The sequence below is a fragment of the Oryzias latipes genome, chromosome 16, assembly GCF_053564925.1.
Source record: "Oryzias latipes strain Hd-rR chromosome 16, Olatipes_Hd-rR_3.1".
Lineage (NCBI taxonomy): Eukaryota > Metazoa > Chordata > Actinopteri > Beloniformes > Adrianichthyidae > Oryzias > Oryzias latipes.
The window spans coordinates 27,057,735-27,075,512 of record NC_136252.1 but is presented as its reverse complement, the minus strand read 5'-3'; the positions used below and the strand labels follow the sequence as shown (position 1 = coordinate 27,075,512).

The following is a 17,778-nucleotide window of genomic DNA, read 5'->3' as shown; positions in this document are numbered from 1 at the left end:
TTGGGAGTGAGGAGCCAGTTGTGTACCCTCCCCAAGGACGGTATCAATTATCACCGGCTTGTCGTCCAGCCATGCTGTAATGTGTTTGAAAGCTGATATTGTTGCTGGAAAGCTGGAGCAGTCTCATGCTGTTACTTTGTTGTGTGCTCAGTCAGACTTCGTGTGCCCATGTAGCCGTTGTCTGTCTCTCCGAAAAGTGAACTTGATGCTCAGGAGTCCTGCTTGGACAGCTTCAACACACACACACTCAAACACACACACACATTCTAGATCTTTGGTGGTCCATGCTGTAATTACGTTTAAACTTTCGCCTCATAAATATTTACAGGTCTGCATGAAATGTGTGTCCATGTGCAACCGGTGCTTCAAAGCATCTAATTATCAACAAGTCTTATTAATCATTTTGTTTTTTCAAAAAAACTGCATCTTGTGCAAGCCCATTTCTTTACACAGGGTACACAGTTTTTGACCCTTTTATTAATTTCTCTCTATTCCTTTTTTTTTTACACTTGCCCCCGCTTGCCCTGTATGTTTTGTTTGAGTTAAACTCCGTTGCTATACACATTGAAGTATTTACAATATAAATACTGGCAGTGAAAGTCTATTTTGTTGTGTAGCTGCAGGGATGGAAAAGCCAAAGGGGTCATTTGTCAGGACTTTGTTTCGTTTATTCAGCATGACTTTGTTCTGTCCTCGCTGTCTGTGGTTTGTTTTTTTCATGGAAACGCCTGACCTGATTGTCTTCTTTCTGCTACAGCTTTAAAGAAAACTACAATGGCTGACCGGTTTGACTGTGACAACTGCAAAGAGTCCCTGTATGGCCGCAAGTACATCCAGTCGAATGACAGCCCCTACTGTATCCCCTGCTACGACAGCCTGTTTTCAAACACATGTGACGAATGCAAGGAGCTAATTGGCCATGATGCAAGGGTAAGGCTGCTGCAAAACTAAACAATGCATCCAATTCAAAATGAGAAGAAAAAAATGAATCCGACATGGCCAATCTCTTCAAAACTTCTTCACCTTCCATTAACTAAACAACTGGCACATCAAAAGGACTCAAATTAGCTTAAAGCCATTTTTATTATGTTTTGACATGGCATTGGATCACAAAAACAGAAGTTAAGTCATGTTAATGATGGATAATCCATGGCAAATGAGGCATGTTCTATATATTTTGTGTGGCACGACATTGTAAAGGCTAATTTAACTTGCAATTACGCAGGCCATTTCATCCGAGTCCACACAAGCCAACAGACTAATTTGGTCTAAGATTGTAAAAATGCAGGATGAGGGAACGTCTCCCTCTTTACCACAATTAAGTGAAAATTCAATCTTCCTTTAATGGAAAACACTAACATGAGAGGCCGGTTAAAGACCAGCATGTGTGTCTTATTACGGTTTTTAGACTGGGCTACGCCACACTGCGTTGTAAGTTTTTGGCTAAAGAAACAAATGAGTTATCAACACTCAAATAGTTGGCGGGAAAAGAAAATAATAAAGCTGCCAGTTTCTCAACTTAGAATCACTCCAGATCACTCCATCTTTTGAGACAGAAGCTGGCACGAGTGTGTGCTACTTAGGGATTAAAGATGGACACAAAGGTTTTCTGAGTTTGACCTTGAACGTCCCCCTGCTCTTAACCGAGACTTTTTTCATAGTCTTGTGGAGCAAAAAATAATATTCTTATTCTAGCTTTAGGCAATGGAAAGTGTTTGTTCCTGGCTAGACCATAAAAAAAAAAAATATGTTGTGATATGAGCAACATCTGTGACACCATTATTTTCACAAAATCTAAGCAAAATTCAATCCTTAGATTTATCCATTTAATTATGAGCTTGTACTTATGGCAATAATGAAAGTTTAAAAAAATATATCAGGAATATTTACCAGATCATTTTAGAAGAATTTTTCTCCTTTTTCAGAAAGTTAGAAGTATTGAGTCTTGTATAACTGTGCAATTGTAATAAATTGTAATCCTGTGTTTCGTTTCCATTTCAGTAATCATATTTTAAATGTGACTTTTTTTTTCTTGTTAATACATTTTATATTAATATGCAGTTTTTAGTTTTGCAAACATTTCAGCGCTACCATGAGGACTGAAGCAAAGACATCTGGCCATCATCAGAACTATGTTGATCCTTTTGTGTGCTGAAATTGTGTTGTGTCAGAGTTGAGGTGGACACAAGCCTCAGGCAAATTATCTAAATCTTCTTAAACACCAGAGCGGCAGTAATGGCAGGAATCTTCCAGGAACACCTTATATTCATTGGACCACTTGTTGAGGCTTGTTATGATTAATCTTCAAATGCAAAAACATGTGCAGCACAAAGATACCAATATGTGTAAGATGATCACAGATGAAAACGCAAACAAGTTTTTCAGGGGAAGAGATTCTTTTGCCAGACTGGGAAAGGCAAAGGATATTATGGATCAATGAAACAATAAAAATGCACAAAGTCTGATTTCACTCAGCTGTAAAAATGTAAACCTCCAATAGATGAAGGTTGAATTCAGTTATTTCATTCAGCGGCCGTGCTCAGGATGCGAGTAACGTGAGGATATTATAATCTGTTGGCTTGAGAGGAGGTGTGGCTCAGGAGGTGAAGCTATTGACCTACAAGTTAACGGTTAAATTTCTGGACTTGCAGTCAAACATATCCTGGGGCAAAATATTGAACCCTTTTTGAGCTGTGTGCAATTGCGACAGTTGTGTCCCACAAATGTTATTTGTGTGCCGCTAATAAGTATTTGTGCATGAGTGTCAGCCACAGTGGCGTTTTTGGTTATGGTCAGGGTCAGGCCAGATTTCCCTAAACAGAGTTTTTAAGCTGCGATAACGATGGCAGTGACGCAAAAACAGGAAGACATGCGGATCAGCTGGACACTCGTTTTGTGAGTCACCGTGGATCAAAATTTGCCAAATGCCTTTTAAAATGTTAGCTTTTTTTGTTCATATATTCACATGTAACATGCATTAAATATATGTATATTGGTCCAACTATGTTAGTTTTTTTTTTTACTATTTTATAATTTATTTTATTTTTTTGCAGAAGGTGAGTATTCCAGAGAGAAACCTATGTGTTTAGAATGACATTCCTTTGTCTTTCACACACTGCCTCTGTACTTTTCTTTTGTAAACCTTAATCTCGACACTATGTTAAATGTTCTGGAGTATTGATCTGATCACTGTTGTGAATTTTGTGAACATTTGGTAATTTGAAGTTATTTCTGATTCAAAAAGTGTCTAATGTGAAAAAGGTTGTGGGTTCTTGTTATAAGCTTTAGTTTAAAAAAGTGTTGGAAATGGGACTTTCTTTTCATGGAGCTGCATATAAAATAACTTTCACTAATATTTCCTCTCCATGTTCTGCTGCCAGGAGCTCTTCTACGAGGACAGGCATTACCACGAGCACTGCTTCCGCTGTTTCCGCTGCGATCGCTCGTTGGCTGATGAGCCATTTACCAGCCAAGATAATGCTTTGCTGTGCAATGACTGCTACTGCAATGAATTTTCCTCCAAGTGTGTAGCCTGTGACAAGATAGTCATGCCAGGTAAAAATGATGGATGACTACTTTATTGGAGTAAACCTACCGGTATATTTTGTCTTAATCATAGATTTTTTAAATACAAAATATTTGTTCTTTTAAATACTCTCATGATTTATTAAAGTAAACCTCAGGATTTTATTTAAAAAAAACTATATACTATAACTATAAACTATATACATCCTAAATCTATTAAAATTTTGGATGGCAAAATTAATCTTCAAATAACTTTTACTGTGAGGTGCATTGCTCAACCCTTACTGTTATGTCTCTTCTGCCACGTGATATTTAAAAGTTGAAAATAAGCAAATGACTTGAAAAGTTGATGGCTCTGCAAACAACAGGAAGCTAGGAACAATGAAACTGATAAGGTAAGCAATCAGGCAGACACAAAAGAGGAAGAAGTTGTAGAATAAAAGGGGTGAGAGGGGTGAAGACGAGGGTCCCGAGCTGAGCAGCACCCACAGGTGAATGTGCCTTTGCTCAAACTGCTGCATTGAAGTCAAATCCCAAGAGCTGGTGTGCGGCTCACAAAACCATTGATGGCAACGGATAAGAGATATGCTTTACTTCCAAATTCTCCGTCATGGATTCTAGATCTGACTGTTAAATAAATATAGTTTGACTGAGCAGATTACAATGACCGTTGCCCAGATTTATCTTAAAATAAGCAAAGTTACTTCACATGAGGTACATAAGAATCCTCCATGAAAAGTTCAACAGATGAAGCTCCAAAAAATCCTCACATTGCTCAGCCGAACGCTCAGCTCTTGTTCACTTTATTGACTCCTATGGGGAAAAATAATGGTGTTATCTGTCATTATTTAGTTCACTCAATCATAGATTTTTTACATTTTAAAATATTCACAAACCTACAAATAGGAAAGTTTAAGTTTAAAGCCATCCTTAAATACTGTTGACAGGGTAATGTCTGTTCAAAGGTTCAATAAAAAAACTAAAGTAAATTTTGCTTTTGGTGTTGGTATTGTGTTTTTTAAGCTTACAGGAGTTTATTTATCACAGCCCCTGCCACTACACTGAACAAGGAATTCATTTTACATTCCAGTTTATTCCCTTTTATTGTTGGCTTGCCTAACACAGTGAGTCTTGTGCTACGGTCTGGTAGAATTTATAAAGAGAATTTAGTGTTTTTGATCTGAAAATGGTTTTGTAAAAAAATTGTTTACCATTTCTTAAACCAATCGGAAAAAACATATTCTCCATTACATATTTAAGAATGGTTACCATATGTAAATGATATAAGTCAATAAAAGAATCAGTTAGATAGGGGAATTCAAACGTTAATGTTCCTTTTTTTAAGGTTGAACTTAACCTTATTAGACACATCTCTGATATTTATAACATTATACCATTTTATTTTTATGTGTTTGTGCTTCTTATTAAAAATGTCTTCTCATGCATACACAGGTACAAGAAAGCTGGAATATGCTGGCTCTACATGGCACGAGGGCTGCTTCATCTGCCACAGCTGTGAACAGCCTATTGGCTCCAAGTCCTTCATCCCTGACAAAGACGAGCATTACTGCGTACCTTGTTATGAGGACAAGTTTGCTCCACGGTGCACGCGCTGTAAAAAGGTCAGATTGTTAATTTATATGTATACAGGAATTCAAATTGATTTTTTTTTAAAAGACCCTTCTAGTGCAGTTTTGCAGTTAATGACATTGGTCAGATTTAAAAAATAGAAGATGAAAAACTTATTTTGTGATTTTCCTTTTCCTTAAAGGCTTTGTCTAAAGGTGGTGTGACCTATCGGGATGAGCCTTGGCACAAGGAGTGTTTTGTCTGCACCAGCTGTGAGACCCAGCTAGCTGGTCAGCACTTCACCTCCAGAGATGAAAGCCCTTACTGCCTCAAGTGTTTCAGCAGCCTATATGCCAAGAAATGTGAGGCCTGCTGCAAACCGATTACAGGTAAGATTTTATGGTTTTTGTTTTAGAAGTAAGTTGTAGTGTGCATTAGCATTCTAGTTTTCTTAGCCATTTCTTTTTACATCACATCTTTGTAACATCAAATCCTTCATAGTAAAAGTGTTTTTTTTCTAACAATAATGCATGTTGCTTACAGAGACTACATATGTGCAGAGCAGAAATGTGTTTATTTACTTTAGACAAAAGTTGTCAGTTGGAAAAGCCTTTATACAGGTTGCCTTTAACTGTATTATTTTAACAAGTTAGTTAAATGACAGCTGACAGGCTCAGATTGTTATTTTAGGAATCTGGCAGCGGTGCAGAAAGGCGCTCTTCAGTGATAGACCTCTTTGTTTACGTTCTGTTCCTTCTGCTCTCCATTGTGCCATCTCTATTAGCACTTGTGTTATTTCTGTAGGCTACAAGAAGAAAAGACACTCAAATTCCAGTCTGACTTGACCGTTTATTTTAGCAATCAGACACAGAGAAACTACTATAATCACAATTCATGCCACATGCCAGCTTTATTTTTTTATGACAAGTTTTAACAATTTCAGATGGGAATTTAATTTCACGTCTATCACTATTAATTTGAAGGAACAAATATGGACAACTTACGCCTTTGACCTCCTTCTGTCCAGGAAAAGTTTTTTTGCAGCAAGACACATAATTTTTTGAATACAAAAGTCAAATGCTTGGACATTTTTCCCAAATGCAACATTTTCTAAGATTTTTTTAATGTTTTTTTATTTTGCTTTTTTTTTACCTAGTCATTATGCTTTGGCTAGTGTTCAAATATAAAAAAAGACCAAAGAGCAAAAAAATTGGAAGGTAAAATATAAATGTTGCAACAAATACCATTGCCAGTGTAAGAGTGGGAATAATTAAGCCAGGTCAGGTGAAGGCAGATAAAACTGTCTATGACCAAAATCTCCTTTTTATTTATTTTTTCTAAAATGCAAGTTGTTGTTTGAAAACAGGTAATTTTTGGATCTAAAGTGATTGTTGCACATGTCCCAATTTTGATAGAGAAATATTAGTACTTGATGGACAGGTACCCTGTCTGTGCAGGACGAACACGTGAACATGTCTGTATGACTTGTATGTAAAGCTGAGTCTATACTTTCCAGGAATTCAATGTTTAGGTGATAGAACTCACCTTTGGTTAAGTAATGAGGGGGATTGCATTGTTCTGTTGAAGAGCTGGTATTGACTATTACTGTTCCCAGAATAGTCATCACATAAAAAAGTCAAAATGCACAGATGGGGTTGACTTTGTTTCCAGTTGTCACTGGTGGGTAAAATGCAACATGATCAAAAATCCCAATTTGAAGAATTTAATTCCACATTGAAAATGCAATAGTTGTATGCTGTGTGCTACCAACAAGAGGATACCCATCAGAATACAGGACTACAAATTGAATAAAGCTTAATACAAAGAAATTAAGTTAAAATCTCACTCAAATCATCTTTTGATCCATTGTAAAAGTATTGCTTTCGGTCTTTTAATTATGATGATCGTTTTTAGTCAGCTCGGATGAGGAAAACAAAGAAGTACATGGATTAATTTGTCTGCAAGTGGATGCATCAGAATGGATCGGAGCAGTGAGCTTGTGGCCCACCAATCAAAGGACCTGCAAGCTTTTTCCAACAGCATTTTTGTCTGCTCCTGATTAGCAATGATTTGAATTAATACAAATGATGAGAAAGACTTGTCTTTATATATGTCCTCTATCATCACAAAATCCCACAAGAACATGTTAAAAACTTCAAAAATACAATTTTCATTGGAGTGTCCTGTACTTAAGTACTTTTGTCCTGTACTGAAGAACAGGACATAATACAATTAGTGCTTTTTCTTTTCTTTTTTCTGTAGACTAAATGTGAAAGCCTAAAGAAATTCCATCAGTTAACCAATGACAAGCCTGTAATGTGGGTAAATCTAGTTAAAGGAGTTTTCTGTGGTACACTTCATCCAAGGCAATATGTTTGTAATATTTTTCAAACCCACTCCATTCTTTTTATGATTTGTCTGCAACGCCAGTCCACCTCATTTTATTCTATTAAGACTCATTCCTATACTGAGCTTTGTTTTTCTGCTTCAGGTTTCGGTGGAGGGAAGTACATCTCGTTTGAGGATCGTCAGTGGCATCAATCATGTTTCACCTGCTCTCAGTGCTCCGTCTCACTTGTGGGTGCTGGTTTCTTCCCAAATGGCGACAGGATCCTGTGCCGTGATTGCAACAGCAACCTATAGAGCTTCCCTTTGCTCTAGTCCCATCCCACCTTCATCCTTATTTTTTTACTTTCCAGCACACAGGAAGGTAACACGGGCTATCAAAGGCTGCCTCAGGTCGTTTTTATGAAAAGACTTGTTTCTGTGTAAGATTTTTCTTCTGGAGCGAGCAAAGCTGCTGCATTGATTGCATGAACCGCAACCAAGTTTCTTTTATTAACCAGAAAGTTAATAATTTAGTTTATGGAGTGCCCAATTAACACATGTATGCTACAAAATGCTAAAGCAAAGAACTTAAAGTTGTTTGAGACTTTGTCAAAGATGAAAATGTCACCTCAGGTACAGGTCGAACTGAGGAATGAACAAAGAAAACCGTGCAGTACAGTTTATGAGCCCAGAATTCTGACATAAAAAGGGGGTGAAGCTAGTGTTTTTCCCCTCTAAAAGCTGCAGTTGTATGCATTTGGAATGCTACTTTTCCTCACATCTTTTATCTTTACTATTTCTGACTTTTTACATGTTGGAAAAAGTTTTTGTATATAACGTGGCATGTAAAATGTGGCAAAAATTCAGCATATTAATATGAATTAAAATATTAAAGCGGCCAATGACAAGTACAAGTACGTCGACTTTGGTTTTTGGTAAAATAATGCACTTTGGAAAATGTTGCTCTTTTGTCACCATGTTTTCTGCACATAAAATCACAAAATCACAAAGCAAGACACACATTTTAGTTATTCTTTTCATTTATCTCCCAATACTGAACTTCACAGTTATGCTTACTTCACACAGTCTCACCTTTGTTTTGCTTTGTTTTTTCCTTTTTTAAAAACATTTTTTTTCCAATTCTTTAGCACCAGCATTTATAACCCTAAAGAACGCACACCTAATGTGCCTTGCAAAAATGTGCATGTCAGTAAATATTTTGTTGTTGTCAGTGTTCATCATGTACATGTACAAAACTATAAGAAATATTAAGAATTTGTTTATTTTGGCTTTGATGCAGGTGAGTCAAAGTTGTCAGATATACTTTATAAGATGTAAAGTAGCCCCCCATGAAAACAAACCTATGGTATTATTGTAAATCAGTTGATGACTGAAAGAGCTGAATGGCTACTTCTTTTTCAAAGTCTTATTAATAAATACATTGACACTGACCTTTGCTGAGCAGTTTTTTTTCTTCTTTTTTCTAAATATCTTTTACAGTGTAAGCTGGAGAAAAGCCTCTTCGGGGTGTTTAAAGTGTCTTTCTAGGGAAAAAAATGAGAGCGCAATTCCAGAGGGAAAGAACATAAAAGCTTGTTTGTGTGAGAACAAGATAAAAACAGACAGCATCAATGTGTTACAAGAGAATAAAAACTTGTGAGGATTCCTGTGTGCACTCCAGAAACAGCGAGGGTTTGCACAAATCTGGGCGTACAGAAGAACTCCTGTTTATGCTGAGATGACTGTTTCATTGGCTTGATGAAGAAGCACACATACACAGACCCCCAGATACACTCGCCTGGCGGTGTTGGTGAAATGTCCTCCTCCCAGCCTCTGTTTGAGATTTTTTCACCAAAAAAGGAGATGGAAACTTGCAGCTGCATGGGGGAGGGTGCTGGTGGAAGTGGGAGAGAAAAGTGTGGGAGACAGAAAGAGAGGAGAAAGGGGAGGATGTTCACATCTGGAGTTGCTCCATGGCACTTTCGCCGAAGGGCGGGGGGTGGGGTGGGGGGGTCAACTAACACCCAGACCCCTTTGGATTTATTGGAAGACAAGAACAAGTGAAGAGTGGATGGCTAACAGGGAGGGTCAGAGGCCGAGACTGACCTCTGTCATATTGAACACAGGCTGTGAGCTGCTAAATCACGTGAGGCTGTTAGAAGACGGAGACAAGTCGCTTGGTTTGAGAAACACGAAAAGCTTGTCGTTTTTCCTCTGAAGTGGCAAAATTTCTCCAACACTACTAAAATGAAAGTTTAACTTGCAGCGTTACTTGTTGCAAAAGCACTGGATTAACAAATTTATATGGAAATATGGTGTCAACGTAAATAATTTGGAGGAACAAAAACGTGACTTATAGTACCACTCCAATCATCTTTTGATCTATTTTAAAAGCGTTCCAAGTGGTCTTTTAATCAGGATTATGCCGTTTTTAGCCAAACTCAAAAAAACTGACAGTTTCTGCAGAGCGGCAGAAGTTCATCAAAAATTGTGGGTGGAACTGTTTGTCTGGAGTAAGCTTGCACCCATTTCCCATCATACATTTGTTTAGACGCTCTCCGGCTAGCTTACAGTCCCTCCCAATCCCAAGCTAACTTAACCTGCAACAAAAATTGTGAGCAATATCGGAGCTATCCAGCCGTACAGTTTTGATCCAGATGCCAGCTCAGACTATGATAACAAAGACGTACATGGATCTATTTGTCTTCAAGTAGATGCATCAGAATGGAGTGGAGCAGGGAGCTTGTGGCCCACCAATTGTAGCATCTTCATCACAGCTTCTTTAATTGGCATTTTTTGTCTGATCCTGCTCACAATGATTTCAAGAAAGAAATACTCAGACAAGAAGTTTTACTCCAAATTTTCTTAATTTATGTCAGTCTTCATAACAGAAATGTCCCAAGAACATGTTAAAAACACCAAAATTACGATTTCTGTTGGAGTGGGTCTTTAACAATGAGGACTGCACGAGGATGCCATGGTTAGAGCTCTTGCCTCACAATGAGAAGGCCCTGGTTCAAATCCCAGCTGGGTCCTTTGTGTGGGGTTTTCCTGTTCTTCTCATGCATGCATGGGTTTCTTTCAGGCACTCCGACTTCCTCCCGCAGCCCAAAAACATTCTTCACAGGTAAAATGGTGTCTTTAAATTGCCCTAGGTGTGCATGTGTGAGAGTGTGGCTCTGCAAAAGACTGGCGACCTGTTCTGGGTGCACCCCACCTTCTCTCAACTGTTTAGCTGGGCTGGCTCCAGCAACCCTGTTACCCAGAAAAGAAATGGGATCTGAAGATACATGGATAGACCTGACCATGGTTGTACACACAGCAATTGTCACTGGAAAGCAATATAATCCTGATATATCTTTCTTCTAGATTAAAATGAGTGAACATTTTTTGTGAGAGCAGGCTGTTAAAATCATGTTTTTTTGCATTGGAACCCCCAGAATCCCCTTCTGCATCAGAATATAAATTCACTGTTCACCAATTCAGAGAAACTTTTATAAAAGGGAGACCATATTTGCGCAGAGTTTGAAAAAAAATCCGTATGTCTGGGGTCTCCTGTGCAACATCATCCCTAAATTGAAAGAGATCACAAGGTAGCAGCTTTCAGGAATAGAAAATAAATGCATCTGATAAATGCATTTCTTCAAAGACACCTGGTTGTCTACAATTCGGGAATTTTAAGTGCAGAAGGGTAATGCTAAGCACTTTTATTTCAAAGCGTTTGACTGTTCTGTGAGCTAAACTTGTGTGTGTGTGTGTGTGTGTGTGGGTGTGTGTGTGTGGGTGTGTGTGTGTAGGTGTGTTTGCGTGTATTTTTTTATCTTGATCCCTATGGACTAAAAGTTACAAAAAAACATTAGTTAAAATAAGGGGTTTAAGTGTGTTTACATTATGAAGCTCAGAATATCCAAAATACAGCTAGAAAAACAAGCTTGAAGCAGCGGCGGTGAATGTAGTGGTTCATTGACGTGCAATACTGCACGTCAAGTTTAAACATGAACATGATGGCATGCATTAGTCAAGAAAAATGAAATTAAAGTTGTGAAACAGTTTCCTTTAAATGTTTTATTGTTGTTTCTTTGCTCAATTGTCAGCAAGCATTACACCTGGTGGAAACAATTGCTGTGTCAAGGGCGTGTCGTCTGCTGATGCCTGATGGGAAATGGTGAGTGATGAGAATTAAGTGACTCATCTATCAGAAACATTTCTAAAGGACTGCTCTCGTAAAAAGATAATACGCTGTGGTTTCTTTTCATTCTGTCACTTCAACTGAGCTTGAAGTTGATAACAGATGTTTGAAGTATCTTTGGAACGCACTGAATGTCGCTGTCACATACAGGACAAAACGGCCTTGGACTTCAGATGACTAAATAATAGCGGATCCATTTAGAAGTCACTCAATTGAAACTTTCAGCACATGCAGGTGGGCAAATGCACAAATCAGACAGAACTTTGTACTGGAAAAAATATCCCCTGAGCCTCAACTAACAGCATCTTATATCAACCAGTTTTGGGTTTAACTTGAGGTGTGTTACTCCACGGCATGGTTATCATTAATGATGCCACAAAAGTAGAAAAATACCCTGTGAGGAGTACGAGGTCCCTGCTTTCCCACTATCATATGCATTAGCCTTTAAGGTATTCTTTATTTCAAAACGTTAAATATAAATACAGTGTATCTGTGACACAAAATGAAGAGGAGCTGTGATTCGACTTCAGAACTTTTAGTAGGAACAGTAGCGGTTTTAGGCACGGGCCATACGGGCGATCGCCCGGGGCGGAAAAATGACGGAGGGGCGGCGCCAGCGGCTCAGCTCTTGTAAAATACTTTATGCACCACTATTGGTTTACTTATATCACAGAGTTTGTAACAGCCTGAAACCTGGCGGCGCCCCCGCCCCGCAGCTGCGCTCCCTCCTGTCTTTGAGAAGTAGACGCAAATGTGTGTGAGAAGGAGAAGGGAGGGGGCGCGGGGTGAAGAAGGAGTCGGGAGGGGGCGCGGGGTGAAGGGTGCTGGCTGAGAGGTGAGCACGGAGCGCAAAACGCATGCGCAAACCTGGCTGGATCTTCTTCCAGGGGGGCAACGGTCGCGGGCCGCGGCTCAGTGCTTGATGAAAAAATAAAAATCAAAATTGCGCCGCCATGTAGCGAATTGGCGCCCCTGGGTGCAGCTGCACGCGCTCCTGCTGGAAATGTGTGACGAACGGGGGGGGGGGGGGGGGGGGGGGGGGGGTATAAAATAGGTATAAAAAATCATGCTTTTTGGGTTATTTTTGTGTCAAATGCCCATATAAAAAATGGAAAAACAGAAAAAATTCTTCACTTAGATGACAGTTGGTTTAGTCGACAGACTTGATACCTATGTCAGGACATTTATGCTAAATGCAGAAACATCTGAAATATGGAGAAAAAAGGTCAAAGCTGGTGCCCAGTTTAGAAAGAAAAGAGAAGAAGAGGAGAAAAGAGACAAAGAAAAGGGTATTATCGCATAGCTAGATGCACGTTTTCTAAATTCGAAGGCTACCTGCCCTACAACAACAACAACGTTGCAGAGGAAAAATCTCTTGTTTGGTCTATCATGACCAAAACTGAAGTAGGCCCAAATATTACAAATAACGTCATTTTTAAGATATTTATTCTTAAATGTTTGCTCTGCCTTAACTTGTAACATTAGTTATGATTCGTGTGTCTGTCTGCTCTGCTGTAACACAAAGTTTTTGTTGTGTTTTATTGTTGTATATTATCATAATGTTAAATAAGCTGTGATGGTAGCATGCTGCTGCTGCTGCTGCTGTTAGCTTTTCAAAACTCCAGTTGATCAAGTCATACCTGAGATCACCAATGTCTCAGGAGCAACTCACTAACCTGCTGTTGTTAGTATCAATCATTCAGGGGGGGAGCAGATTTCATATGATGATGTTATTGACAAGCTTGCATCAGGAAGGCCACAAAGGTTAGGTTTTAGTGTTTTCTGTTCTTAGTGCTGCAGTTACATTTATTCTAGTGTATTATTAGTGTGATTTGTATTTTATAATATTTATTTCAGATTATTTGTGTTTGATTAAATATTTCCTAACTGAATTTTCAGTTACAATAAATGGGCCAGAGGAGGGTCTCGCCCGGGGAGTAATTCAGGGTAGAACCGCCACTGAGTAGGAAACAACGAATTTTGCTGTTTTTTCTGTCAAATTTGAGCATGGAACAGAAAGGCGGGAAAAACAGCAGAGCAAATGCACCCTACTGTTTTCTTCATGCTCTTTGCATACTATTTAGCTGTTGTCTATTTAACAAAGTGTTCCAACATGTCAACGTCTTGACTGTATTTTCTAACCTCAGCAGATGATGGTTAATGCAAAATGCCTAAAATGTTCTGTTTTTGTTGGCAATTCATCATATCCAGTGTCAGCCTAACTGCCTGTTTGCTGCTGGAGAGGTTTTCTGATGGGGTGATACCGAATACATAATTTATCACATAATTTACAGTTTAACTCAAGTACTTAATAATTTCATGGTTATTTGTTTTTCAAACACCAACTTCACCTAACTTATTCCAGACCGATTCAAGTCCTCCACTATATTTTACAGCTATTTTTTGATTACATCTCTTTAGCTCAAGAATCCATCCAGAAATACCTAAAGATAGGTAAACATGAAATTTGTGTAATTTCAGATCAAGCTGAAAAGATTTAAGACCACACAGACAGGATGTCTGTCTGGCCAACGTCAGACAGCTATTTACCCAAATGTCAGCTTGTGATCTAGAACAAAGTCAGGCCAATCATTAATCGATCAAATCTGTCTTTTGAAAAATAAAAACTAAAGTAACAGCGGACTGATCTGGTACTTCTGAACTGCCTCTCATTCATGAAGCAATCATATTCATCCCTGCTGTGCTTCACAGACATGGTTGAGATGGTTTGTTCATAAGTAAGATCCCAGATGGGGTTTTTGCGGCTGCGTTTGACCGTTCTGTTCTATTCTCTATCAAGGAAACCAATGAATGATAAATGAAGTTACATCCCTCGCCTTTCCTTGAATTCCTTTGAATTCAAACCTCTCATCTTCTCTGGATTTTCCTAAAAGTTGTGTCAATTCAGCAGAAGAGGCTTTGATGAGCCAGACAAAAGTGTGCTGTCTGGGCAGTTTTGTGAGTTTTTTTATTGTTCTAAGAGGTTCGTTTGAATTTCACGATTAAAAAAAAGTCTGAAAAATAAACGTTTAGCTTGTTTATTGTAGGAAACTTACATTTCAAAGGTAAAATATATCAGAAAACTCTCCTCTTTCATGTAATGATGTACTCCAAAAGTGCACCTATGCACAAAGGCTGACACATAGAGGCCTTTTGTATTTTTCAGATCTCTGACAGAGACTCATATGCAGTTGGATAACCGAAGAGTAGACACAAGAAACTTAGATGACACAAGAGTTGATAGATAAACATCCATCATGTTCAGGATGTAAACAAGGGAGGCACTATTGAATGTTTAAATCCTTAGCAACAGCTTCTGAAGTTGAAAAGAGAAAGAAAAGTGGAAAAAAGTCCAGTTTGTGAAGATAGAGGTGAAGGACAGACAACCTGTGGGGAAGCTGCTGGTCAGAAGAACAAAGATAGAGACTAGCAAATGAGACAAGATTGAGGAGACCAGCTTAGAGTTTCTCTTGGCAGCACAAACTTAAGGGCACATCTGGTGTTAAATTCTGACTCAGAACCCACTGCGTCTTCCACAGAGTCCGCAGTTCTCAGGGAAAGCTGTGTAGAAATGACCAATAAAAAGGAAAAGAAAAAACCTTAAACACCCTGAATTGGCTGCAGAAGTGGAGGAACATAGATGGAGAACTAGAATCTGCAGTGAATTTTGCCTGAGAAGGTTTCATAGCAAATCCTGCTGGTGTTACAGGGAGGAGCCTAAAGCAGTTGGATAATTGACTAGTGGACACTGGTGCTGGCTGGAGGGAGATCCTCTAGGAGGTGGTGTCAGGTGAGTACAAAGCTAAACAAGTGGCTTGGTCAAATGTATTTATTTCGAAAAAAGTGATGCTTTGCTGTTTGATGCATATTAATGAAATGTTTGTTTGGCTGTTTCTTGCTGGCAAGCATGACTGAGGCCTGCATTCTAACTTTGTTACTTATTATTTAAGTTCTTTGCATTGTTTTGGTTTGGGTTATTTAATTGGGTTAAAGGATGTGTGCTTGACTGGTGGTTGTTTTTAAAGAAACATTTCTTAAGATGAGTTTCCTTTTTCTAATTGGTGTTTTAGCTGGCATGCTACATCTTTCTTCTGTCGCTTATCATTTCTGTTTTCTCTTTTCAGTCTTAGAAACTGACAGAGCAAATTGGCTGGAGAGAATTTAGTCTGCTTTCCACCTTTTTCCATTCTTTTTTTTTCATTTTTTTTCTACCTATTGTATTAAGAAATGGAGTTTACTAGTTTCCAGTATTTTGATTGCTTTTTGCTGAATGATCAACAACTTCAGATAAATGAGGTGAGGAAATGGGTGCAGTCAGAGAGGGGACTGGTTCTGGGATCCTCAAACAGGCTGTTGAGCCTTTTGTACCCTAATTCAGTGAAATGATTGTTGAGGGTCCACCTGCGGACCCCAGTGACCTGGTTACTCTCTCACACCATTACGCATTATTCTGGATTTTTCAGTATCAATGTTAATTTGGACATAAAATGGTGCTGTGTGTTGCAAGGCATTGCAATCAGATGCCTTTCTTTGAAGTTGACCACACTTCCAAAAACTTTTTCATGTTGTTTTTTTCAGAATTTCTTTTTCATTATTATATTTATTGATTTCACATCCAATTTACCCTTTTATTTGGTGAGACATGACAGCTCAACTTGGTGATAGAGTCGAATGATCATTAGTCATCAGACTGAGTCTGAATCAGAAGCTACAGACGTCAAAGACTACTTGTAACAGCTGTTTTTCAGACTCTCAGACATTACCATAAGTGTTTGTATACTCTGAAATAATGCCATTGGCTACGTTTCTGATTAATGGATTCATTTATTAGCAAATGCGTAAACCTTTAAAATGCGTTCACTTCAATTTAATTGTATTGTTTCATCCTCTCTGCCAACAGATGGTGCAATATTCTCTCCAGGACCCCCTCAGTCAAAATGACTCAATAATGTAATCTAACACATGCAAACCCAAGTAAATATCTGTTGAAATGATGTTTAATGTTTGTAAGGAATATATTACATTTTTGTTCAGTGTCCCTCGGGAACGAGAGAAGGAGAAAACTAGACAAACTACTTCAATTCTTTCTTCTGTGTTTATTTTTGAAAAGTTCTTATTTTCCCTTTAGCCAAATGAGGGCAAATGTTGTCGTTGGAATCTGTGGCTCTGTGGCTTTGGTCCTCTCGGCTCCCTCCCCTCTGAGGTCACAGAACTGCACTCCTTCAAGTCTTGTAATGAGTGCTCTCAGCAGGACAACAAAGCTTTGCTTTTCCAGAATTCAGGGTCAGGGCAGACTGCTGCTCTAAACAAGCCCAAGTTCAAATCCCTTTTTTTTTATTGAGTTGGCTGAAAAACTGAAACAGTGCGTTTCTAGCCGGTTTCCTGGCTCCATATTGTCACTGTCAGACTGAAAATGTTATTGTTCCCTTTTAAACACTCCAGCAGAGACTGCAGCAAATATTTGTGGCAATAAGTATGTTGCCTCCCCTTGATAAATGTGCAGTAAATGTCACCTATGCAGTCAGAGTCTGTGCACTCGCTGTTCACACCCACCCTGCATTTCACAGATTCTCTGCAAAATGTGTCGGCGCACTGTGTTTGTTTGTTGTGCTGCCATTAACTCCCTCCAGATGCATTTCACACTTTAAGGAATCACTGTGGTTTTCAATGCACTATTGATGCGGAATCACTGTAAAGGGGATCTTTTTTTTTTTTATTCGTCTTCAGACATCAGTGTCCTTGGGCCAAAACAATATTACAGCGTCTATTGTCTGACTGCAATCTGCAGCCTGATTCTGGTTTATATTAGGTTTGCTGAGGAAATGTAATGAGTACAATGTGCTGTGTGTAGTAAATGCTTTCTTCTTTGTCTTGTAATGTGGAAAACAGTGCGTGTTGGTGGACTGAAAACTTGGTTTACAGATTTTTCTATAAAAGCCAATCATTGGGCACAATGACTTTGGGATGAAGTCATAAAAGCAGGAAATAGGTGTATCTGCTTGGAAAAATGAATTATAAATGTGACCCACCTGATGATAAATCTTTGCCTTTTATCTTTTTTAATGGGAAGTAGCTTAAATGCAGCATGTCAGAATTTGAATAAATGCATTGCTGCAATAGTTGTAGAACATAAAAACAATTATATGCAGCTCAGTTCATTTCTAATT

The 17,778-nt window shown here is 38.6% G+C and overlaps 1 protein-coding gene across 1 annotated transcript in view; it reads left to right on the top strand.

Moving 5' to 3' along the window:
- Positions 1-8,873, top strand: part of fhl3a (four and a half LIM domains 3a) — a 49,689-nt gene extending 40,816 nt beyond the window's left edge. The window contains exons 2-6 of the mRNA XM_004078300.5: positions 758-930; positions 3,381-3,555; positions 4,978-5,147; positions 5,297-5,483; positions 7,586-8,873. Coding sequence (XP_004078348.1) covers positions 775-930; positions 3,381-3,555; positions 4,978-5,147; positions 5,297-5,483; positions 7,586-7,737 — 840 coding nt within the window. The 5' untranslated portion in view covers positions 758-774 and the 3' untranslated portion in view covers positions 7,738-8,873. The remainder of the gene's footprint in view (positions 1-757; positions 931-3,380; positions 3,556-4,977; positions 5,148-5,296; positions 5,484-7,585) is intronic.
- The last annotated feature ends 8,905 nt before the right edge of the window (positions 8,874-17,778 follow it).